Source organism: Protomyctophum parallelum (genome assembly GCF_964188405.1).
Source record: "Protomyctophum parallelum genome assembly, chromosome: 11".
NCBI classification, from domain to species: Eukaryota; Metazoa; Chordata; class Actinopteri; order Myctophiformes; family Myctophidae; genus Protomyctophum; species Protomyctophum parallelum.
This window is the reverse complement of record NC_139707.1, coordinates 40327489-40354512: the sequence shown is the minus strand read 5'-3', so window position 1 is coordinate 40354512 and position 27024 is coordinate 40327489. Positions and strand designations below refer to the sequence as shown.

The following is a 27024-nucleotide window of genomic DNA, read 5'->3' as shown; positions in this document are numbered from 1 at the left end:
TTGTTCACAACAGGCCACTCCTGCAAACTTTGAATGTTAATCTTTAGCTGATCAGTGGCTGATCAGAAGCGTAACAATGACGTACAGCTTTTAGATCTTCGGTGTGAATTACCTGCACGCTGTAAGTATAGGCCTACAGTAAATCACGGATAAGCATGAGGGATCCAAAAGGTTGTGTTGATGAAAGTGTGTGCGTGTGCGTGTGCATGTGCGTGTGCATGTGCGTGCGTGCGTGCGTGCGTGTGTGTGTGTGTATGTGTGTGTGTGTTTGTGAAATTCTGTTGGGGACCCATTAGGACACCAACCACCTGTTTCAACCAATTAAATGGCGTGGCCTGTTTATGAGTGTGTGTGTGTGTGTGTGTGTGTGTGTGTGTGTGTGTGTGTGTGTGTGTGTGTGTGTGTGTGTGTGTGTGTGTGTGTGTGTGTGCGTCCATGTGAATGTGAACACATGTGTGCACTTGTCAGTGTTTGTCTGCTGTAGCCTTTCTTTGTTCTCTCTCCTTTTCTTCCGCTCTCTGAAGTGGTGGAGAGGTTTATTAAGGCGAGGACAAGACCAGCAGTGACAGTTTCCTTTCATGTCTCCCAGGGAAATACAATAAGCCTGCAGTCTCTCTCGTCTTCCTGTGCAGGGCCTGTCTCCTTGTACTGCTTATTAGTGTCAAGACTCACCTTCTTCTCTTCGTCAACTTTACGCGTCTCTGTTCTGCATCAACCCCCCCCCCCCCCCCCCCCCCCCCCCCCCCCAACCCCGTACTCTCTTCTTTATTTTTATAACTTTGTTTATTGTTTTTTTTCACAGAAGCATTATTTAAATAGTTTGAAAAAGAATAATTAACATTAACAGCTTCTCTTAAATAAACCCCACAAGTATGACATAAAAGAGTAAACACATTGAATTTTCACCCCAAAGAAAAAGGACAACAGAAAACAAGACAAACAAACCTTAAATACAAGATCAGTAAAAGTTGAAAAATAAAAGGCAGACAAAAACAGACAAAACAACAGTACACAACATCCTATATAAAAATAAAAATAGGTACATGATACATCCATAATCCAATACAATACAATCCATACAATCCAATCACAGTATAATCTACTTTTAAAACAAAAGTCCAGCAGACCTCACTCATCCCCAAGCAGAGACGGATTCAAATTCTGAATGAATTGAAAGAATGGACCCCATATCCTCCCAAACCTATCGGAAGAACCATTCAAGGAGTGTCTAATCTTCTCCAGTTTTACACAGTACAAGGTGTCCCTAAACCAATGAGTGTGAGAAGGGGAAGTGGGCGATTTCCAGTTGGTCAGAATTAGTCTCCTCGCTAACAAAGTGACAAAGGCCAGGCCTGGTTTAGAGAGCGACGGTATTGAGGGAAAAACACCAAACAGGGCCCCCAAAGGTGTGGGTTCCACTCTTTGCCCGACTATCTTTGATAAGGAATTGAAGATATCGGTCCAATATTTGTGTAGAGAAGGGCAGAGCCAAAACGTATGGATGAGGTCTGCGGGAGCCTGCCGACATCTATCACACTCAGGAGACACATCGTTATATATTCTAGACAACCTGGCCTTGGTGTAGTAGACACAGTGTAGTAATTTACATTGAATAAGAGCATGCCTCGCACAAATAGAGGACCCATGTACCCGATGTAGAATTGTATCCCAAACCTCCTCAGTTATCTCCTCTCCAATATCCACCTCCCAACGAGCCTTTAATGAATCCAAAGACTCTGGGCGCAAACAACAAATCTCATCATAAATACATGAGATTGCACCCTTCAAGGTTGGCAACGGAGTCAGAAGGGTGTCTATAACAGATTCATTAGGTAAATTTGGAAACGTGGGAAATGTACGAGCGGTGTAGACTAAAGTATTCAGATTGAACATTGTTCGTTCTAACCGAGGCTAATGGAGAGGAGTACAGCAATTTGACCCAGGAGATAAAACGTTCACCAAAACCAAACCGTTCTAAGGTGAAGAACAGGTAGTTCCACTCAACACGGTCAAACGCCTTCTCGGCATCAAGCGATATCCAACCCCGTACTCTCTAACGGTAAAGGTCTATCCATTAGATATAAACCGCTGCATCCAACCACTTTAACCCTTACGGATAAATTCTGTGGGGGGGGGGGGGGGGGGGGGGCGGACATTTGGCAAAAAATGGTATATCCACAATGCACACAGTACAAATCAGAGATTTTTGTGACTAAACTAAAATAGAAATTTACTGCCAAAAACAACACTGCTACCTATTTGTATCACAATGAAATGTTAAGGTTTTTGATAAATCTTAGTGTTTTGCAAACTATTTGGAGACCTGTGCACTTGCAATGTCCTTGCAGACTCCGGCCCCACAGGTTGCTAGCTGATATACAGTATATAGGAGTGATTCAATGAACGATCCAGATTTGACTGCATGCACGCGTGTTCCATGCATTCACAGGTCACGGCTACTGTTCCTGTGGACGCTGCATCTGTGAGGGGGAGTGGTTCGGGAAACTCTGCCAGTTCCCGCGGACATGTGACATGAGCGATGCGCAGAGCAAGGAGCTCTGCGAGACCGATGACGGACTCCTGTGCAGTGGGAAAGGTGAACAGAAATGTCAATATGATGACTTGCTATACTAGCCGGGTCTGCTTTTTTCAGTGCGCAACGTCGTCGTATGGCGGAGCATTCACTAGGCACAAGGCCTCCACACTATGGGACATGAACACATAAGCAGAAAGCTTGCCTGAGGCACCGCAAGTGGAAATTCCTGAAAATAATGTTCCCCCGCACGGTGACATTTAACCCAGCACAGTATCCGGAAAGAGAAAACCCTCGAAGAATGTTCAAATGATGTAATCAAAGTAATCATATGTTTTCAATATATATATTATGAACATTAGTCACCCACATTGCATTGTGTCCCTCCAACTTTTCACAGTGTTTTTATTATTGAATTAATCAACTTCATCATCACTGAATTTACATTTTCGTAGTTTTGGGTCGTGCTCCAAATCCCACGAGCGCATAATTACTGTAGCTGCAGCCTTGAAATTATGTTGCTTATAGCACAGCGACGCGCATCTCTGGTTGCTGCCTGTCACTCTATATGCCAATCAATTCATAATAATGAACAGGCTATTTTGTTTCTATTTTATCAAGAAGGTATACCTGTACGTGACAATACTGTTACTGTATATATTATGCAGGTTCATCATTATCACAACAGTCCAACCGCAGTTAGTCCAGCCTTGCACAGCGTTAAGAGCCAGGGGTGTGAAAATGAAGACGAGCATGTTCATTCCCCACGCTCCACAGCATTCAGACACAAACATAAAAAAATATCTCTCTCAGCTCCTCTCCTCTCTCCCTCCCCTCATCTCCTCACCTCGTCTGACTCTGTCCTTGTCTCTCTCTCTCTCTCTCTCTTGTACTCCCTCTCTGCCTCTCTCTATCTTTTCCTCATTCCTCCCACTTTCAAATGCAGTGTCAAGTTGAGGCTGACCTCTCCTCCGCTCAGACTGGTTCCCAATGACCCCCGACCCCCTCCACCCGTGTTGATAGAACATCCCCACACACATGCACGCACGCACGCACGCACGCACACACACACACACACACACACACACACACACACACCAGACTCGTATACGTTCATTTCTGTCTCGTCAGCCTCCTTCCCTATACCAGAACCCTTAACACCTTATTATCCTGTCCTGCTGTCCTTGAGGAGGAGCAGAGGGAAGCAAAAAATGCTGACGGGAGGATGGCTATAGGGGAGGAGACGGGTGTTAAAAGAGGGTGAGATTTGTTTGGGTTCGTAGACAAGGGGGAGCATATTGATCATTCTGCCTGCATTGTTGATCGTCTCCACCAAATGTAATACTATAGTACTAGCAGTTTACAGGAGACATTGTGGACAGCATTTCACAGGGGTTTTTAACGGAAGATGTGTTCAAATATCATGGTTCTTGACTTTTAACAGTGTGTTCTGTGTGTATGCACGTGTGTTTTTTAAATGGCATTCATAAAATCACTATTAAATGTCCCCACGAGTATAGTAATGTGTGTGTGTGTGTGTGTGTGTGTGTGTGTGCGTGTTTCGGCAGGGTCTTGTCACTGTGGCCAGTGTATGTGCTCACCCCAGGACTGGTGGGTGTCTGGAGAGTTCTGTGAGTGTGATGACCGAGAGTGTGACCAACATGATGGCCTTATCTGCACAGGTGGTGTACACGCACACGCACACACACACACACACACACATTTAACATCTTTATTTGTATTCACATTTTACAAGAAATTTCTTGAACACAAACAATAGTGGATGCGCAAACTTGAGAAAACTCTACAACAAGTGCTTCAGATACAGATCACGGGTACATAAAGCATCGCCTTCTCCATATATGGCGACTGCCAATTATTGCAGACACTGAACAGAATTTTGCCGATGCCTTAGCTCTCGGCTTGGGCATGTCTGCAATCTGCAGGCCCCTCACGACTGATTTGTGGACATTACCGAGGCTTCCAAATATGAACACAAGTAGTTTACATCTGTAGCCAAGCTGTATAATAGCATCCTTAAGACGCTGGTACTTAAGCACCTTGGTAAGGAATGCCTGTTCCAGACTGTGGTCAAACATGCCACTTCCAAAATGGTCACTTCTCTACTGTCATCAACAACAACAATATCTGGTGTATTAGCTGTGACATCTGAAAAAGCATAATTTCCATTATTGTGCATGAACATGGCAGTTGAGACACGTGAGTGCTTATACATTTTGGCAGATGATGAAACATATGAACTTATGTCCTTAGCTAATAGGTCAACAATTCTGTCGTGCCTAGCAATGTACATTCCCTTATATACATAGCAGCCATTAAGAATATGTGACAGTGTTTCTGTAACTGTAACACACACACACACACACACACACACACACACACACACACACACACACACACACACACACACACACACACACACACACACACACACACACACACACACACACACACAATTATATAATAGTTAATGTCTTTGACAAACGTGTCAAGGATGGAGAACCAACAGAAAAAGCTAAATGGAAAATGGGCATGCAGCCATGCACACGCACGGATACTTTTCTCTGTACATCTCCTAATCCACAGGAGCCGACTTCTCTGAGCTGATAATGACATTTCAGTGACAGTATGTTTATAATTATTTCTGTCCTGGGGCTTGCCAAGAGTTTGGACAGCTGTTTAAAGTACTTCCCTTATTGCATTTCATGACACTAAATGCCACGCAGGCTCGCAGCCACAGTGTGACGCAAATTAAGGATCAGCATTTTATTTATTTCAAGATGGAGTCAGTGGTTCTCAAACTTTTTCATGTCACCATTAACATATGCATGAGGATTATTGCTTTCATTTTCCTTTCATCTAATTCTGAAGCCCCCCCCCCCCCCCCACCCACCCACACACACACACACACACACACACAAACACACAGAAGCAAACCTGCACCCCAAACCCTTTTTACGAGGTACCAATGAATGTTCATTTTCCAAGATGTGTCTTACGACTTTGCCAGTAAACTACTCAAACTACTACATCCCAGCCAGAATTTTTATGCAATCGTCAAAAGCTGTAGATTCTCATTACACATACAATCGATGAGTGATGTGGAAAATTCCACATATTAGAAAATGCCTGCTGGTTCATTACATGCACCAAAGATGATAATTCCTTCAAGCCATTTTAGCCTGGGAGACAAAATGTAATTTGCACACATCTAACAAAGGTAAAAGAAATTAAATAAATAAAAAGGAAATCTTTCAAACAAATTAGGCCTCCCCGTCACCATGAAACACACCTAATTGTCTTTGTCAGTGGATTTACTTGTCACTCTCGGATAATTCCCGGCAAACCTAAGCATCGTTTCCTTTTAATATTGCAGTCTCACCGTCTAAACGAACACAAGTCTAGAATGCAGATGACTCACTCTGGCATCCAAAGGGCACAACCAAGGCTTAGAAAGAAAAGCCTCTGTTCTTGCTCCGGTGGCAGACAGCTTGTTGTTTACAGATTGCCGCAGTGGCATCTCTTGGTGTGCTACATGTCAGCCTCCGCTTGTCCCTGGATGAGGCTAAATGAGTGGCAGCTCTGGCAGGCCCGCACCCTGGGAACCAGTAACCCACTATCCTGATAGGTCAATTCTGTCACAAATGGGCCACGTATCGCTCACTCAGGGCCAAATATGTCGGAATGGGCCACATATCGCTCCCTCCCGTATACCTCATGATCCTTTTCAGCTCTTCCATCCAACCCCTATACATACCACCACAACCTGTTTTCTGCCTCCCCCTTTCTCTGCCTCCCTGGCCTGTCCTCCAGCATCTCCTCCCTCCATGGGCGAAGCGCTGTCTGTAAATGTGTCTCTTCTCCTCTGTGTGACAGGCAGACAGCGGGCGTCCACCTCCTAACCCCGCTGCCTCCCCTCTGACAACTCAGCACTTGACATGTGCCATGCACAGAGCTAGCCGGGGGTAACATCCAGAGTGGGATGTTACAACAACTCTTCAATAGATGGGATAGATACGAGGACTATAGACCGCAGGCAGATTGACAAAACAGATTCATATGTTTGAGGAATGTGAGAGCACCTGTTGTCACAAGTGTGTTGACAGTTTTCCACCGCAGTCAACTGCTTCTGATTACTCCCCCCCCCCCTTTCAGATAGGTCAGTTTTCTTTTTTTTTTGTGGTACAACCACTCCAAGGAACAGCAATGTCCGTGTTAACCTATGTGTGACTATGAGTACCAGTAGGGGCAAAAGTGGCGCTGTTGTGCCAGAAACAGAGAGAGATAGTGCTGCACTGTTGCCTGCTAATGAGAGAGAGAGGGGGGGGGGGGGGGGGGGAGTTGCACCACTCAGTTCACACGGGTGTGATTTTCAATAAACGGCCGCGTTCCAACAAGGATGTGTGTATGTGTGTGTATCCGACGTGTCTGTGTGACAAAACACAAAACGCTGCTATTTCCTTACTAAAGTCACTCTAATGAACGTTCTTCAGTTAAAGATTAGTCAGATACAAACTTGGAAAACATTGTTGGATTTGAACCGAGAATCTTCTGTTAACAAAAGCACTGACCTTTCCTCCCATGCATACTGTAGATGGTTCTTGTTACAACTAATTACTTACTCTAATAATTATGATTTAGATGCAAAAGTAAAGATGATCAAAAAGGCTGACTTGAACCAGGGACCTTGTGTTTCTGTAGGACCCCACCTTATCTCCAGCCCCACAGAAACGTGTGACAACTACTTACTTACGGTAGCCTGGTTAGGATTTAGAAAATGTTCAAAATAGTGGATTCAAACCAGGGAAAAATCCATGATTATGATATGCACTCATTTGATTACATTATATGATTGTTACATTATAAGCTTTTAGTACACGAAACGAAACTGATTTCATAATGAAATGTTCTTACATTATGAGTTGCTACAGCTGATGAGTGAGCAAGTGAGAGCCCAAACTATCCTAAAAGCCTAGCATTCCTAGTATGCTGAAAGTCCCCCTCCTCCATCACAAAGCTGCTGCTCGTGAAGCAGGGTGTGAGAACAGGAACCTTGTTATAAAAAGGTCAAGCATGATGGAGCAGTTATATTCTCAAGTTAATTCACAGTTGCCCTTCTCACCACCTCTCCTTACCAGGGAACGGGGTGTGCAATTGCGGCAACTGCGAGTGTTGGGATGGCTGGACGGGGAACGCCTGTGAGATTTGGGTGGGAGCTGAGTACTAAGGCAGGCCACTGTGGACACGGAAGACCTGGCTGCCAGGAGGCCACCACCGAAGGGCTGCAGAAACTGCCGCAAACCTGGACCCCAGTGAGGGAGCGAGAGGCCAAGACCAAAACATTGGATGTAACTCCCTTCGTTATGATTTATCTGAATCACTTAAGTTGTATTATCAGCATTCATTCATGAAATCCTTTGTACTGGTTACAAATGAGCTTTTTTAAAACCGTGTTTTGTATGCAAAAAAGAGAAATACTCAAATGGGAAAGAATGTGTTTAGTTTGTTTCTCTCTCTCGCTCTGTCTTTAGAACACATTACAATGTAACGTTTTATGTTTCTAATATAGCAATATGTATGAAAATTGTATATGTATAAAAGCTTACATATTCCATAAAGCTACACATAATAGTATACAGGTGCACAAACAGAATTCAGTTGTGGGAGGAGAAGAGAATGTTTTATGATGATTTGTTTTGAAAAGGAGAGGGACTGTGCGATTTTGTGGGGCATAATAATGTATTGGTAGTCGTTTTGTTTATTAGCAGAACAATGGTGCATTTTCACAAACGACTCGATGTTCACTCTGCACTCAAGTCAGGAGTATCGATTGAGGTTTTTATTCGTTTTTAATAATAAAACATTAAATGTGCCGCATGACACAAACATTTTGCATGGAAAACAATGCGAAGACCTTAATCATACATGGTTATAAATCCATTATAACATGACATAAATCCAATGGGCATACTTGCAATGGTATATATCTATATATATATTTTTGAAAATAAATCATTTTAATAGTGCCTATTCTTCTCCACCTCTATAAAACAGCCCGTCCACAACAATCTGCATGGAAACCCATACTGTATACCGTTGGTAGTACATCAGGGCATTTCCCACTCAAGTCAAACTAGTGATAAGGTTAAATTGTATGTGGTAGAAAAAAATAAAACAAAATGACATACATAGTTCAGTTGTGTCATGCTGGACGTCCATGTCACTTTAAAAAAGGTGGTACACAGTCAAATCGTATGTGTCAATTTAACTCTGAGAGTACGAATGGAACCAGCCGGACCCTTGCGGGTCCATTTGGTTCCATTTGTATAGTCCCCGATTTCAATTAACACTCATGGCTTTGCAGTGTATCAGACGATAAGAGCTGCAATGACACAAGTGCTCCATCACCACTTGAACAGAGGACCGAATTCACAAAGAAATTTTAATTCTACTTTGGCCTTTTTTTTCATGCTTTTTAGTATAGCCAACCCCTCCATGTTTATTTGTCCCATCAAAATGGCATGTGCAATAATATACTGCACACTATATTGCATTGAGTATGTTACTGACATTACAGCACACCTTTATATAAATATTTTATTCAATATGTTGTATATGTGTATACAACAAACACAAACTGTACAGTGCAGACAAACTCGTTGCATATATGTATGTAAAATTAGCGGTACATACCAACAGTTCTTGATAGACATAGCCTACTACATGCAGTTCATCAATGCCATCCTCTCCCCCATGCAACAGATGGGACAACATACAAAATAAGAGGTTGAAAACAGAAGTACAGGTAACGAAAGGAGCTATAAATCTATTAACAGTTCTCCTTTCAACAAATCTGAAGAGTGAGAGGGTTGGTAAACAAAATAGACGACTGCCAGGATCAGAAGACGACATCACGCACGACCCGTATACGAGAGAAATGACAAGAACGGACTGACAAACTAAACAGGTGGCTACGGAGATCAAAACCAGAGATTTACACACCTGTCATTTACAAAAATAAAGTTGGCCTTGGAGGAGCCAGGCAACTGGACCGCAGGACCGGAGTAGCGAGCCCAGCATGTAGAGTTCGTTAATGTGTTGAAAATGATGGCTTGTAAGGAGGGAGGACTGACACCGGCCTCAAAACACAACTAGTGGTGCTCCGCCTACTGTGTGTATAGCACAGCATTGTCATTACAGCATTAACAGCTTTTGTACATACAACGTATTTAAAGTGTAACTTAATGTGCTTCAACATCCTGCAATAACAAATGGCCACTCATAAATAAACCCAATAAAATCAAATTCAGTTTTTGTATGTGCCAAATCAATTGCTTAATAGTCACAAACAGTAGCATCCCATGTCTGTTTGCCTATATTCTAAAATCTTATCTACCAAAGATCGATAAAACAAGACAAATGTTATATAAATCTGTTGATAGAATCCAATAGAACTATAATGAGTGTGCCACAGCCTACAACATGCCCACTCAGCTTTCAAAACCAAACTATACACAACTCGTTAACCACTTTAACCTCAGCATGCCTATGGGAGGAACATCCCAAAAGTAGCAGATCTACAAACTTGTAGATCGGCTTTTTTGTGGCGAAGAGATTTGGGGTAGACGGGAAAAAGCAATCCGAGTACAGTCTCTCTAAGACTAGAGAGTTTAAGTGGTTAATGAATATACATACATCAGTAAAGTACTTTCCCCACACTTTGCCCCTTGTAACAATATCAATACATGCACGTGGATGGTTCAAGGTATCTCTAGCCTCTCAAAAGTGACATCATCACTAGAAAAAGTAGCTTATTCCCTTTTTTTGTAGAACAGATACTATCACAGTGAAAGCTTGGGTGAATCAAATCAGAAAGTGGATCAGTTACTTTTCGTTGATAACCAGTTTCTTCCGGGAATGCAGAAAATACTTTGGTTATTTCAGTATGAGTGGATTGCTGTGCATGGTGAGTGAGAATGTCATTCCCTCTATCATTGTATGTAACCCACACTGTTTTTTTTTTACATCCCTTGATAACAACCTCGCGAGGTACACCCGAGGGAGCATAGTGTGCGCACGCGCCAAGCAGCCGATGGCTAAGTTGCACATCAACAATAACACGGCATCCAAGTTGGCAAGCTGCGGTGGATGTAAAAGGTTTTGAAGTACCTGACAGCGACGTGCACATTATGCTCGCTACCATTAGCGGGCTAGCTGGCTACATAATGTAAATGACTGGCTGCAAGCGGGGCGAACACCACTTCCACTCAAGCCAATTAAGGGAGGATAGTGAAGTCATTGAAAACAATACCTGGGCACGGTTCGCATAATTTGTTAGAGGGAATAGCATGCACGATTGCACATACGGTGACTGTTGTTGACTGGATAATGCTACGTGTCGTCTAGGAGATGTGTGGAGTGAGTGAGGCACCTTGGGGCCCAGTGGGGACTGGACTGGGGACGTGTTTTTGCATGCCAGGGAGGAATCAAGGTCCAGACAGGCACATGAGAGGCCAAGATGATTGATGCCGGACTCTGCATGCTGAGCTGGGAAACAAATCCTCTCATAATATCTAGTCAGTTAAAAAGTTTCTTTTTTATAGTCATTTTATACAGTGAAAATGTTACAATATAAGCCATCTCTTGTATAACTGCTGCAAGAAGAGAGAACACAATACTAACCTTGCCCATGCTTTAGTTTGCTGAACAAAATGGGGATGCAGCCAGTGTAAATGGCGCCTACTTGTATTCGGTCATGGATCTCTCTGCATTGAAGTACACAAGATCCTCAGTATTAATTTAAACATGTATAACTCCATTTGGACCCTAACCCATTTGTAACTCTGGGAGTGTACAAATCTATCCATGTAAGTTACATTTGTACACTCAGAGTTAAATTAACACTGGGAACTTTGCTGTGTAGATGCGGCCACAAAATGGCTGCCAGTACTGCAGTTATAGACCATCTGAGTCAAAGCCAAAAGCCTCGCTTCCTAGTTCAGAGAAGTCCGCGAGTGAAGGACAGCTGAACGAGGCCCACAAGGCCTAGAGATATTCCTAGAGCCCATTATATGCTCCGAAATAAGATTCAAGAAAAATAGATTTCAGCTTGCTATTTACCAGAGGAGGCGGATCTGAACCGCTGGTGGGATCTAAGACAGTGATATGTATACACCACTCCCTACAGCGCTCTCCCACACACGCACACATGCATGTGTGTGTGTGTGTGTGTGTGTGTGTGTGTGTGTGTGTGTGGGTGGGTGCGTGCGTGCGTGCGTGTGCGTGCGTGTGTGGAGGGTCCCTCACACTGATTGCAGTGGGGGTAATTAGCATTTCATCAACTATGATTGCAGGAGCTATCTGCCAGCATCCAATGTCTTTTTATGTAGCCATAAAAAAACCTTTGGTAGACTCATCTTAGACTCTGATTTCCCCCTCCCCACACACAGTGTAAGAAGTGCATGTCTTTACTGTGTGTGTGTGTGTGTGTGTGTGTGTGTGTGTGTGTGTGTGTGTGTGTGTGTGTGTGTGTGTGTGTGTGTGTGTGTGCGTGCGTGCGTGTGCAGTGGTCAAGAACAATTTCAGGATCCTTTACATGTAGCATGTGTGTATGCTACTCGTACCACATTGCCGTGAATGTGTGTCTTACTTACTACACACCGCCCCCCCACAAAATTATTTTAGTTTTTTTTTCTTGTTTTTTTTTCTTGTCTCGTCTAAGTGACTCGACAAAGAGGAAAGTGTGTGTCTAGACTAGAGATTATAAAGAGAAAGAGACGGGATCATACTTGGTAAAAAATAGATAATGACAGTCCAAGTTATTTACTCTATCTGTACAGTCTCTACCCCAGAACATAGCTGGTGCACTGTGGTATATAGAAAATAGATCTGAAATTACACAGACTCTGCTGCAAAGAGGGGCGTCATGAGGGCGGTGGGACTGGGTGGGGTGGGTTTATTGGAAGGTGTTCTCGGATGAAACCATCAGCAAGCAAAAGGTGCCACGTTGTGGCTTTGTGAAAACACATCGTTCTCATGGATTCTCACAGTTTTACAGAGAAGATTCTAAAGGCATTCCATGTCGGGCCAGGCATTCCCAATATCAGAGTTCTTTCTCTGCTGCCCCCCTTAGCCACCCCCTGTGTGCTGGAGACACTCTGGCGGGGTGGAGGGTGGTTAGGTAGGAGCGCGGGGCTGGTGTGTGTGTGTGTGTGTGTGTGTGTGTGTGTGTGTGTGTGTGTGTGTGTGTGTGTGTGTGTGTGTGTGGAGGGGGGGGGACGGGGGGGTCGGGTTCCCTCGGAATCCATCTGCACACGATGAAATAGCTGGAAAGAGGGAGGAGGACATCGAGGAGGGCAAAGTATGGAAGGTTCGCTTGGTTCCATAGAAGAAAGAGGGTTTGGAAGTCTTGTGGGTGGGTGGGGTGTGGTGGTTGGGGGAGCCCTGACTCCATCACGTTTCCCCCATCCTCGTCCTATATATCTCCCCCTCACCCTGGCCTCTCCTCCTCCCTCCCTTCTCCTCCCCGGCCCCTCTGCACACCCGACGCCCGGCACACACACAGGGGAGGTGTGGCTATGTGGGGGGCTTTATTGGGTCTGGCTTGCTGACCGGCTTGCCTCCGTTCATTGCTGGCTCAGTTGTGCTTTTACTGGCGGGGGGCACGGCTGCTGCTTTGGGCTGCTCTCCCACGTCGTGCAACGATGGCTCTCTGTACATGGCAACTGGAAGAGAGAGTTGTTCACACACTGTCAGTAAAGCGACATAAAACATAACACAACTTTTTACAATTTACAATCACAGGTAAACCAAGCACCAATTATCAGTCTGACTCTAAACCGTATAATATTTAAAACATCACGCCAGTGTGAACTGAGTGGTGCAACTCCCCTCTCCCCCCCCCCCCCCCCCCCTCTCTCTCTCTCTCTCTCTCTCATTAGCAGGCAACAGTACAGCACTATCTCTCTCTCTGGCACAACAGCGCCCCTACTGGTAATAATAGTCATACTCGTGCTCATTAACACATACATAGGTGGACACATAGGTAAACACATAGGCGGACACGGACATTGCTGTTCCTTCGAGTGGTTGCACCACTCAAAAATACTAATATACAGTGTAGTCCCCGCCTTAACCCCACGCACGGGTTGCCGCAGCATACTAGCTTGTTCTTTTTCTTCAATGTAAATACAACCAAGTCTTTGGGGGGAATACAGCCAAAGACAGCCTCATTATCTAGCACTTCATAATCTGTGCCATGGCTACAGCACGCTTCAGCATGACTCCATGTTTAAATAATGGACTGGAATCCGACATGGGAAGTGAGGAGATTGACGGGACATTTACTAACACTAATGCATTGTGAAGTATCAACATTTCATCATGATGACACTGAAAGAGACTTTCTCAGCTCCCAGGAGGCACACAGTACAATTCTCAGTTTTCAAAATGGATCCAAATGGATACGAAATTCCACCTAAAGGTGGTGTAAGTGATTATTTATTTATCGTTGCGTTTGTGCTCTCGCCCCGATTGGATGAAATTGGTATCCCAACTTCAAACATGTTCTGTTTAGGAGCTGGAGAGATGCGGGAGATACCCGTTAGTGCACGCAGGCACACACACAGGCACACAGGAGCGCGCGCACTAACACGCGCGCGCGCGCGCACACACACACACACACACACACACACACACACACACACACACACACACACACACACACACACACACACACACACACACACACACACACACACACACACACACACACACACACACACACACACACACACACACACACACACACACACACACACACACACACACACACAGCCATTTAACACTTATTTTAACAATGCTTATTGCTTATACCACCTTTAACGATCAATGTGGGTACATATCAGCAGATAAATACAAATTACATACAGTCCAGTGCTGTGTCGTTGAGATCTATGGCTCGCTGGTCCTTTCTGAAAAGCCACAGGGCCAACACATATTGGCATCACAATACTGTACAGAATCCTGCCTGCTGTTTACCTTCTAATGGCTTGGGCAGGAAGTGAGCAGCTGGTTTTGTTTTCTTCACACGATTCCCCTTCATAGCTTGGCCATCTTTGTTGAGCCCTAGGAACCAGGCTCTCCCCGACTCCTGCTGTCTGTATAACATGGACGAGTAGATCACATAGTAGTTCTCAAACACCGACTCTTTGAACTTGCATTCCGCCGTAAAGAGTTCCTGTAAAGACACAAGACACGAGAAAGGAGAAATATATATAAGAACGAGGCCTCAGTGATCACACAGACGAATTCACTACAAAAACAACGGTACGCAAACAAAGAGATAGTTTGTCTTAGATTACGTGATGTGGAGGTCGCAGAGATGAAATGCCCCATAACTTTCATGCATGGTTGCTTGCAGTGATTAATGAGGTGCCATGCATGGAAACATGGATCGCTAAGGTAAACTGGACTCCATAACTCCACCTGTCTTGGAAAAGGACACATGCTTAATTGCCCCGAGGTATATCTGCAGTAGACGGTCTTACCGTCTGTAATCATGCCTCATTCAAATGCGGCATAATAGGCTGCTCTTATGAAATGCAATGCTCAGTCTCTCCTTGGCCTTAACCTCGACATGAGCTGTAAGAGCACTGGTTGGGTCAATTAGCTTGTGTTCCCAGCGGATGAATACTGTTCAGCTCTGACCTCAGTGTCTCAATACTGTATAAGAATGTGCTTTTTCCCTGAAGGCCAACAAGACATTCTTGTTAGATGGATGACCCGAGCTATGAAAATCCTCTTTTATGGTCATCAAATGTTTTCACGGACCTTGGAGAGGTTATCTCGATTGACAAAATGCCAGACAAATTTATAATTCCTTGCAGTATGTCGGCAAACTACCTCCATGCAGCGACCATTTGACTGCGACTGCCTTATTATACATAGACGATGTGAATAATGATATAATGAATCCAGTGACTTCCCCTTCTTTTACACCTCAATTTTTCAAAGGCAAATGAACGCTGAAGCACCACGTCTCTCTCTCTCACTGTTTCCCATTCGTCTCTGACCAAGAGGGTAATAAAACGTGTTCCACGTTGTGTGCCCTGCTTGGCTAAAAATAAAGGCATTCATTGGGGCTGTATTAATCAAGGCACGCTCATCACACTGGAAATCTGTTGAAGCCATCATTATTCCATACGTATATAAGTCCTCCAAGAGTCCTCCCTCACTGATTATCTTAATTACTTCATTGTTAAGCTACGAGCACGAGTAAAAGCCAAGGTAGGGAGTCAAAAACATTGCCTATTTATTTTATGGGTAATTTGTTATGGTGCGTTAAATGCTTGTGGTATTTAAACCTGCTACAATTTCACTCTCATTATACTAATACTAATATAATATAGCCAACTAATATATTCTCTTACATATTATTCGATCTTGATGTGGGTTCGTGTAATGTGGTGGACTCCTTGAGGCGATGCTACTAAATCAAACAGCGCCTGGGGATATTTATGGACTAAACACTCACTTCGAAACACACAACACACCACAACATAATAGCCGTTATTAGCCCTGTGTTAAATTACTCCTGTCAGGGTTTAACCACGAGCCAGTAGAGTAGGCTATTGCACAGCAGTGCCAAGGAACTAAAGAGACACTCTGGATGACCGTAATGATTGTGTTGAGCCGAGCAGCTAGCAGCTGCATTTCTGAGAGCTCCTCTTTATCCTTGATTGAAGACTCCAACCACTCCTGAGTGGGAGGCACTCATTCAGCAATGTGAGCACAACTCCATTTTGTGATGGCCGTGTATGAAAAGGCACGGCAAGACTTGCTGCGAGTATTACATCGACGAGTAGTCAATACTGTCAAGTGTCAATGCAGCCACTGATGGGTGTACAACGAAAGGCAGTGACTATATACTTACATGATTGCACATGAAACCGTACTGTGCGTGCGTGCGTGCGTGCGTGCGTCATGTTGCGGCCAAGTCTATATGGACTTTTTATGTTTGCTTTTGCGTGTGTCCCCTCGTGACATCATATGGCATCCTCTCGTGATGTCATATGGCATATTTAACATGAATGATCCGAAACCCTCAAATGTCTCACAACGCATCACGGTGCGACAGGAGCTTGCAGATCGGCTATCTTTCGGTGTGACACACCACGCACAACAACATATATCAAGCCTTGAACAGTCAATATTTAATTTCAAGCTTTCCCCCCCCCCCACCACACACTGGTCCTTTAAGGCTACTGCAGTAGAATGCTGTATTGTACAAATTAGGACCGGGACTATTAATCTTGGAAACATAACAGATAGAGGCTGAGCACAATAATCCATAGGCAGAGACATCGTATAGGCAAGCACTATGAAAGCATGCTTAAATGATTAAAGCTTCAGCATGTTTAATATGAAATAAATAAGCATTCCCTCTGGACCATGCTGGGCTCTATACCCCATCATGATTCATTTTGCGAGGTACATTAGGATTTATCGTGTGTCAGCAGCAAACAGCAGTTCATCAAAGAGCTGCTTATCATGTCCAGGTTGTCAGAATGGAAGGCTTGTCGTCCATTTGCCAGGACAGACAGAGTGAAGGAACAGGCTATTACACGTACTGTATCATGCAGCTCCTACTTAACAGATACCCAGGCAGTTATATAAGAGAAGGCTTATCTCGTGAGGGTGGGAGAGAGAGGCAGGCGAGATGAGAGATGTCTCCCGAAAGGAGCAGGTGTTCCCACAAAACACAACGTTGCACTGCATGAGAATGATACTGGTACCATAATAGCTGTGGCAGAGAGAGTTTTCAGACTTGCAATGCACTGGGGTGATCCCCAGCCAACGACACAAACTAGAACAGATGTCTTTGCTGACCTGCATCGAAGCAAACAACCTTTGTTCTCCCAATATGACGCCTAAAACGGCATTAAAATCCAGCGTAGAGATAGTTCCGGTATACTGTACTGTAGGTACGGAAGGCACTAAGGCAGCTAGGATCCGGTGTAAACCAGTGGTTCCCAAAGTGGGGTTTGCGGACCCCTGGGGGTCCGCGACGCATAGCCAGGGGGTCCACGAAATATATATATATATATATATATTTTTTTGCCAGTTAATTATGGTATGTGTGATATCTGAGCTTACCATAATCACAGTAATCATTAATCATATTCCATAATTCAAGGGCCTTTGGATAGAAATGAAACAGACTCCATGTAGTCATACTTTCAGTTAGAGCGCTGCAGAGGCTGAGTGTCTGTGACTGTGACCAGCTGATGGTCGTTGATGCTTAATTGATGCATCAAGGAAGGCAATTAGGTTTCTGCACTGTCAAATAGGTCTACATCAATTCTAAGATAGCATCTTAAATAAATGTTGTGAAAATGTGTTCCAATGGCATCTAAATGTAAGGTTGCAAAATATGCTTATCAATGTTGCGAGGATGAGGGGGTACCTGGAAAAGATTCTTCCCCCCAAGGGGTACCTGAGCCGAAAAAGTTTGGGAACAGGTACACTGTTGACCCATTTGCAAAACGCACATTTTTGTGTACGTTTGGGCCTTTCAGCCTGTGAGGGCCACATATGATGGCCACATATGATGGCCACACATGGTAAAACATGGTGGAAACTTGTCTTTTTTTGGTTTAATTTAGTTTATATTTATTTGCAGCACTACTACATTCTACATACATAAGGACTATACACACAACACAACTGGTTGAATGACACACTGTTTATTGCAATTGTGGTGATGAAATTACGGACTGGAATACACATCCATTATGTTATATTTTGTCAAATGCCAAGTTGTTTTATCAGGAGTTATTTAATGTTTGTTTGGAGTGGGCCAGCTGCTTCAGATTGGCTTATAAGGAGCTGGGTAATTGGACTGCACCATGTCCCCTTTGCATTGGGGTTGGGCAGGGATTTATGTTTGAATTTATAATTTTGAAGAAATGCATTTTGATATTTTAGTTTTAATTAATATGTTTCTTTTGTTGTAGTGTTGTAGTACAGGTATATGTTTAAATGTTTAAATTATTTGTGTGTCAATAGTGGTTTGATCGGCCCAGGCCGTAGCGTAACGGTCTGGGCACCGGACTGGTGATCCAGTCGCAGTGTGCCGCACTGCCGCGGGTTCGACTCCCGGACCCGACACGGCCTTTACTGCATGTCATCCCCCATCTCTCTCCCGTTTCCTGTCAGCCTACTGTCTGTCCCTTCAAAAAATCAATAAAAGGCGTAAGCCGCAAAAAAAAATATCTTAAAAAAAAAAAAATAGTGGTTTGATCACCCATTATGTTCCCCTCATGTCTCATTTTGGTTAGTTCAGTCTTGATGTAAGTTCAGTTCCTCATTGTTTTTAGGCCTAGAATTAGTTTGTTATTTGTCATGTTTCATGTGGAAAATAAAAGACAAAAAAGACCTTTTCAAGAAAACCACGCAAGAATCCTGGTGTCTCTCATCGCCGACCAACTCTGGTCCCTGACACGGCCACATGCAAACTTCGTTTTCTCAAACGGAGGTTTTTGGAAACGGATAAATAAGTGAAGATTTTCGAAAATATCCGGATCAGTGGAGCTGTGTAGTCATGTGAAACGGAGCTTTTGAGAAACAATGATGTCACCGCTCATTTGCGCATATAACTTTTACTATAATTAGGTGAGAAATGCAGCTTGTGCCTGCATGGAAACTACACGGATATCAATCCGATTGTTCATGTTTATATATCACTGTTAGTGTTAACAACTTTAAAACTTATTATATGTTGCATCAATTGCAGCGAGTGAATGCAATATCGCATTGAATAGCGTGGTATGGTGAGAAGAAAGAAAGTATACAGTGGGTCGCCGTGTGCATATGGCACATCTCTCTCGTTAAGGTAATAAAGGGCACACCCCTTGACTGCATTCCGCGTTGTCACTGTGCCTGCATGCCGACAATGTGCGCGTGTGAACTTTTATTAGCCTACATTATAACGTGACATTTATTATACACCTGGAAAATCCAGCCACTCTACAAGCTCACAACTGGTTGTGGACGCGCCACTTATAGGTCTGAATCTGCTATTATTTTCTGTGCAGGACTTGCCAAGTCGCCAGGGCAATGGTAAAGTGTCTATCATTTTTAAATGAATGGAGAGAAAGGACGAGAGTCGGGATTTGGAGATTTACGCATAGTGTGACATGCTGACAGACAATGGAAGAAACATGTTCCACTTCCACTCTCAATTTAGGTGGCTTTTAAATTGGGGTACTTTATTCCTTCATTAGAAAATATGATTGGCACCTCATAAGTGTAAATATAAATATAGTATACAAATATAATATAGCCTACAATTGAAACCTGCTACTGCAGTAATTTTATCCGGTGTTCAATGCGTTTCTGCGTTTGTGTGTGGACTCAGATATCTCTGTCGTATGGGCAGGGATTCTTTCTAAAACGGAGGACGAAAATATCCGCTTAGCAAAAGATCCATATACGTGTGGCCTGGGCCTTAATTAGTCTTCTAGGGTTAAGTAAATGTATGATTCTGTGGGTGGTCAATGTTATATCTGTGTATCTTGAACGGATACACAGCTTTAAAGGGCTCAATATTTAAATGTTTGTTTCTGTGAATTGTATGTTCTGTGGATTGTATCGGTATTAATTTATGCCTTGAAGGTTGTATGTTGAGTACATAACTGTATCTTATGCTCTGCTTCTGGGGGGGGGGGGGGGGGTGTTGGGATCTCAGAGTCTTTGTCGTGCTTGCACAGGTAGTCACACCGCCAAGCATTAAATGGTAAATGGTTAATCCTAAACTGAAGTGTCTAACTGAAACACGCTCTCCTTAGAGCCCAGCCAATCTCTGTCCCTGAGCCAATTAGAAACACAGTTTTATAGCCTTCATGGTTGCCTATGTTGGTTCAATTAAGTAATTAATTCCACTTCTTTCTCATCGGGTTGTGCTATGCCACAGAAGCTACTGATCACAACCTTCCTGCTTCCCCAAAAGGCCCCTGATGAGCCTAAGAAATCACAGAACATAAACGTACCTGACATTGACACAACTGTCACTAAACTGTACACTACCCCGTGTTTGTCCGTCATTTTCTATTTACTTACACTGTTAAATGTCCTGTCATTCCCATCCAAAGAAATGAGCAAGGCAGCACATTAAAATGATTCCTGGCTAATAAGTAATAAGAAAAATATACCTTAATGGGACAGGAGTGAAAATCCGTGTCATTCTCTATGTTACAGTAATATAACACTGCTATAAATTACACTACCACAAACATCTATGTCCATCTACAAGCAGGGTTTTTTTTATGTGATTTTCAGAGTGCCGTTCATAGAATGTCAAACTTTGTGTCAGGCTAGCTCAGTCGGTATAGAGGGTATGCGCAGCAGCGCATGCTTAAAGTGAATGGCACATCGAGTGGCAAATCGAGTGGCAAAGCAACATGCAAAGTGAGTTTAACATTGTTTAACATTGTTTAAAGCGCAAATAACATGCATTTTAAAACTGCTTTTAATATTTAATATCATATTGTCCATGTCCCTCAAACTTATTTCTAATGGTTTGAGCCTCAATCACCACTCTGATATAACCAGGCCTTGTCATTTCATTCTGGACTTTGAAAGCAGTTTTAGCTGCAGTACCACAATGTCCTGAGGTGGTGGGGGTGCTGATATGCAGATTATTTAATATTTGAGACATTATAATACTGATGCTAGATAAACCCAGGCTTGTTTCCATTCCATGCCAGCTTGGAATATCAACAATGGTGGACATTGTAAACAAAGTGGAAATGCAAATTTGGAACTGAAGACTGAAAAAGAGAGGAATTATATAAGTAGGGTGACATTGATGACATCACGATGAGGCCAAAATCAGTTGAGCTGTTCCTGAGAGCAATTAAAACACCCATATGATATGAAAGCCTGATTGTTCAAAATTGGTTATTTGTAGGGATAGAAAATACATATGGGAGCCCCAAAAACACAAAATAAATTGAAAAAGTAGAATGTTATGTTATAGGTCCTTTAATGCAATCAGATATGACTTTTCTGTGTGGATGTATGGGCTGTCGAGGCCAGAAAGTAGTTTTTTGCTATACTCAGTAGGCTACTCCTGCATAGCTTCCTGGTTTGATGATGTTGTCACGTGCATACCCTCTATAGAGCTCTCTCCTTTGGACCACAAGTTCACCCTCCACCTCAGCGATCCATCTCCCAGGGGTCTAGCGCATTGTAACACGCGTGTTACCGGCTGATCCCGACAATAAGCCACTCGCCCGACCTACTTCAAACTCCCAAGCTAGAAAAATGGTTGACATTGAGAAGGAGAAAGCGAAGAGAGCGTGTGGTGGTGGCACACCTTCCCACCGCTGGCAAATCAAATCATTTTTGAGGCACCAAATTAGTTGATATTTTTTTCGTGTCAATCCCCTGCAAGGTGCTCTGCCCCCCGGGCCCCTGATTGGCCATACCCTGAATGGAGAAGGCCATAATTGACCTTGGCCACAAACGGAGAGAGGGCCAGAATTGCGCAGGCTCACATAATCAGTCCACTTACCACAATAAAGAGGCAGGTACACAGAGGGATAGAGGGGAGGAGGGATAGAGAAAGAGAGAATGTCAGAGAGAGATCAGCAGAAGGAAATGCGAGAGAGAGACTAAAGAGAGACTAAAGATGACACAGATGTTTGACAAAGTACTAATTAAAAGACAAAAGCGGGCAGAGATGAGATCGGCGGAGAGAAAAAGGGGGATAGGAAAGAGAGAGACGAAAAGGTGTTCAAGGGATAAACGATGCAAATGAACAGTGAGTGGGGAAAGTGGACGTCTTAAATAAAAGCTGTCGAAAAAAGAAGAAGAAAAAAGAGAGATTGTGAGAGCCAATCCAAAATGAGATTTTAAATCAAATTACTTGACGGGCCACCTAAAACTAGGTGAGAAGCCACTAAGAAAGGGAGGGGCTCCGCATTAACATGCAGAGTGACGCTCGCTACCACAATGTGGAAACGGAGAAATTGTTTATTAATGCTGCCGGCATAAAGCCTATTAATCCATGCAAAAAGGTCAACCTCTAGAAAGCTGAGCTGCATTCACAACGCTAAGCTGCTCTCATATGTATAAGAGTCACGTCAACAGTGTGCAGACAACGGGGGCTGGGGAGGAGGGAGGAAGAGGAGGGGGGTCTGGTTTGTGCTTGTGGCTTCGGCAGAGCTGTCTGATTACCAAATCAAAAGGAGGACTGGAGACAGGCGGGGTAAATGAAGAGAGCGGCCAGTGTAGCCCACTGGATGGATTGCTTGCAGAGACAGAGGTTGACATTGCAGATAGTGGGAATTGATATCTGGTGTGTGTGTGTGTGTGTGTGTGTGTGTGTGTGTGTGTGTGTGTGTGTGTGTGTGTGTGCGCGCGCGCGCTATGAGTGTCGTCGACCTGCGAAAATGCATTATTTTTGGATTATACGGTCACTGACAGGTAGAAACAAGCATTTGAGGTGTCTCAAAGCCCGGGGCTATTTCTCTGTGGTTGTCAGACCATAATGGACAATAGGGGGGAAAAAAAGAGGTAAACTAGAAATAGTACTCCTCGGAGCACCAGTGTGCACCAGGTCAGACGTTTGTGATGTTTGGACTGTGGTATCTGGAATCACAATTCACATTAATATAGCTTAAATAACTGTTTATATAAGTATAGTGTGACATTACATTGTCTCTCAGCTGGGCAAACATGTCATGACACAGAGGCTAGGAATCTCAGAATAGCCAGTGACCAAACAAATGGTTGGGGGTTGCCTGCTACATGTTAGGACACCTACCGTGTTCCTGTTGTGCTTCCTAGCTCTGTGACTTGACCATTACCTTATAGGGACACAGACACAGACAATTTGGTACAAGGGGGTTGAGACCACCTTTGCATTTTCCCTTTGATGTCTCTGTCTTGAGTTGTATAAAGCCTACTACAATGTTTGTAACTGTGTGTTAGTGGCCCACACGCCGTGAGGCTGGTGGGCAAGGCCTATGCACGAGAGCTAATCTGTACTTGGTCTCTGAAAATAAATGGAACTCCGGAACAACCTTCATTTGTGTTACACAACAATTTGCCTGTTTGCAGTCGACTTCATTCTCCGTATTTCTGCCTGAGTGTTTATTTCTTTATGTCTGTTTATGGGATCTATAGGGAGAGAGGAAAGCAGTCTTCTCTCTGTTTACTTCAGGACAAAATGTGTAGGAGTATAATGTTTTTTGTTGTTTTGTTGTTGGATGCTGTGTTCATGATTTGAGGCATTTCGTTCTAAACGTTAATCGACCTGTTATAGAGGCTGATTTGAACATTTTAAGTGGCATTTCTTACTTGGCCTAGTGGGAATGTGCGTGCAAAATTTCATGATTTAAGGCATTTTGTTCAAAATGGACCAATCCTGCAAATTTTGGAAGGCAATCTTAGCCCAGGAATATGGAAAATCGCACAGATCAGTGTTAATCACATGACTATAGAGATAGTGTGTACCGATTTGCATGATGTATGGATAAAATCAGTATGAGTAATACAGTATATATATATATTTTAAGTGTTTTGCAAAAAATTGCCTCATGGTGGCACTATAACAGGCTGTTCTGGAAAATGTGGGACAGAGGAGTGTGTGCGCACAAGTTTGGCAACTGGACTGTCAAAGAGGGAGCAAAACGGATGGGAGAAAGAGAGAGAGTAGTAGAGATTATGACAACTCGCCTTGTTGTCATAATCTCTGTATGCCTTCGGCCTGGTGGAGATAATAGTTATTATTAGTACTAGTCCTTACCCGTTTGAAGATATATACACCACATTATGTACAGAGTGTGGGTAATGCGATTTAATAGATCTTGGTATTGATACAAACAGTTTGAGACAGACCCCCAAGTGGTCCGCGAAGCAGGCGAAGCACTGTCTGTGTGTCGTTCTCTCTCTCTCTCTCTCACACACACACACACACACACACACACACACACACACACACACACACACACACACACACACACACACACACACACACACACACACGTAACGTTTTTTGGGAGGGCGATCCCAATCACCGGTTTCTTTTTATTTATTTTGCAGATGCCGATACCGTTTTATTTTCAAAGGAAACTAAGCTTTGCTAGTGATACTACAGTATCTTATTCAATACAGTATCAGCTTTAAGCTTCAATATCAGAAAAGTGAATGACTACTGCAGTAACTAAACAAAAATACTTTTAACCTAGACCTGCCTGATGTATAGTAGGCTAAAAGAAACATAAATTGGGACATTCCATATGTCATCTCTATGATAACTTAGTCCATAAACTATGTTTTCATATACTCAGTTGCTTGGAAAGCGCTAACCTGGCAACCCTGGTCATATGGTGTTCTATGCAGCTCTTGTAAATGTCGCAGCATTTAACTAAAAATGGTGTAACGACACCACACATGCCACGTAAGGGTGAAACTGCGCCCATAGAGTTACACAGAGTTGCCGAAAATAAATGCTAATAAACAGCATTCAATTTGTTAAATTGAAAAGAGGGCTTCGAGATGCCCTGCATAACGGAATGGTCAATGCCTGTATGCAAATTCAGATCAAGTATCAAGGCAGCAGGGAGCAAAACGGGTTAAAGCAGGTTATGACAAACAGACAGACACGTCTAGAATTAATAGTTAGATAGCTGCAAGCGGCCATAGGCCACTCCCCTTAAAATAATTTGAGGCTGAAATATGGAGATACAGGGTTTCTGCCAATATTGTACTGCTACGGTAGTGCTATATCATATGTTGCTATTTTGAAGAATTTATCTCATTACTCAAAGACAAGAGACCAACAGAATGTTGAATGTCGTGTTGAATGTTGAATATTTCGTTGCAAAACACGACACACATGAAATGGAAGCATTAAGCATTTGATAGTCACTATACAATGTGAAGGATTATATACAAATACACTGACTATGAATGTGGACTGAACTTCTGACTTCCCTCCTTGCCTTTATCAGGCTAAATAGGTCAATAAACATATACTGTACAATAACAGAATCTTCTGAATCTGAACACAGTGGGGAAGTATTGTGCCAACCCCCTCACAGAGAATTCCTCATCAAATGTTTTATGGGTTATTATTGATGTGAGTGATTATAGCATGTCTAATGAATGTCTTGAATAGTGACCTGACAATACCTGAAGTAAAGAATGCATATTCATTCAAATACATTAAGTGCATGCCGGGTATAATTTTTGTAAGAGAAAACAAAAACAAAAATCCCTAATAATGCTCATACGCCGGAACAGGATATTAAAAGATAAGCTCAACTGCATACTGGAGAGAGAGAGAGAGAGAGAGAGAGAGAGAGAGAGAGAGAGAGAGAGAGAGAGAGAGAGAGAGGGAGAGATATCATTTTTCTATTTGAAGTGCAAATGGCTCTCCATTGATGAACAAATGAGGTCTATAATGATGGCAAGCACCATAATGATGCCCACCACAATTTTTTTAGGAAACCTTGGGAGTCCCTTTGAAGTGAATTCACGTGTAGATGGTGAAGCTTTGTTTTGTTTGCAGAGATGAAGGAGTACATGCCTCACTGCTTTGTCCAATGCCAAACACTAACAAAAGCATATTAATGAGTAAACGTGTGGGTGTCTATCTCTTGTGTCTCCTTGACATGGAAAGGTTTGGGACTGTAGTCTGACTCTAGACTGCAAAGTTTGCAGGGTGATGAAATACATACAATTTACCCGAACGTTTTGCATTACTCAATAAAGTAGACTGAAGTAGTAAAATAAAAAATAATGTCCTCCCTCTCTTTGTGCAATTCATTATTTCCTATTCCGGATATCTTCCTAATGGAAGATATCCGGAATAGTTTTTGAAAGGTGGGTGACAGAAAGCCAGTGACACTTTTAAAGTGTTTGGCCATGAGAAGCACTTAAGCTTTCGATAAAGTTTCCCTAAAGATGGTGACCTTTAGGTTGTGTTTAGATTTTGTTTTAACACTAGCCAAGTGCAACTCCCATGGCTCAACAATACTCTCTCTCTCTCTCATATACACGCACGCACGCACGCACGCACGCACGCACAGTACAACTCCCCGGCCTTAGCTGTACACGCACACGCACACGCGCGCACACACACACACACACACACACTGCTCATTAACTTTCATCTCTTGCTCATTAACAATCATCTCTATGCACGTACAGTACACACACACAACATAGAATCACTATTTCAATGTCCATATTTTATTCAAGGTGCATGTGATGTCATGAGCAACAGCAACAGGCTGAGGGGAGACTTGAATTCGGGAGGAAACCACCCAACTCCATTTTTGAGTTTTCTTTTTTATATATTATAATTTTTTATGCTGGTTAAAAAAAGTGGACTGGATGGAATGGACATAAACCACCCAGAACCAAGGACTGTTAAACCTAAACAAAAATGATTGATG

General features: G+C 43.2%; 2 protein-coding genes across 3 annotated transcripts in view; one reads left to right on the top strand and one right to left on the bottom strand.

The window, feature by feature from the left end:
• Nucleotides 1–8580, top strand: part of itgbl1 (integrin, beta-like 1) — a 48756-nt gene extending 40176 nt beyond the window's left edge. Inside the window, exons 9-11 of the mRNA XM_083777491.1 lie at nt 2450–2596; nt 4102–4215; nt 7693–8580. Coding sequence (XP_083633617.1) covers nt 2450–2596; nt 4102–4215; nt 7693–7781 — 350 coding nt within the window. The 3' untranslated portion in view covers nt 7782–8580. The remainder of the gene's footprint in view (nt 1–2449; nt 2597–4101; nt 4216–7692) is intronic.
• Nucleotides 8581–13129: 4549 nt separating this feature from the next.
• Nucleotides 13130–27024, bottom strand: part of fgf14 (fibroblast growth factor 14) — a gene marked incomplete at both ends in the record, with an annotated part of 145154 nt that continues 131259 nt past the window's right edge. For both annotated transcript variants that reach the window (XM_083776976.1, XM_083776977.1), the window contains 2 exons: nt 13130–13278; nt 14594–14792. In XM_083776976.1, coding sequence (XP_083633102.1) covers nt 13130–13278; nt 14594–14792 — 348 coding nt within the window. The remainder of the gene's footprint in view (nt 13279–14593; nt 14793–27024) is intronic.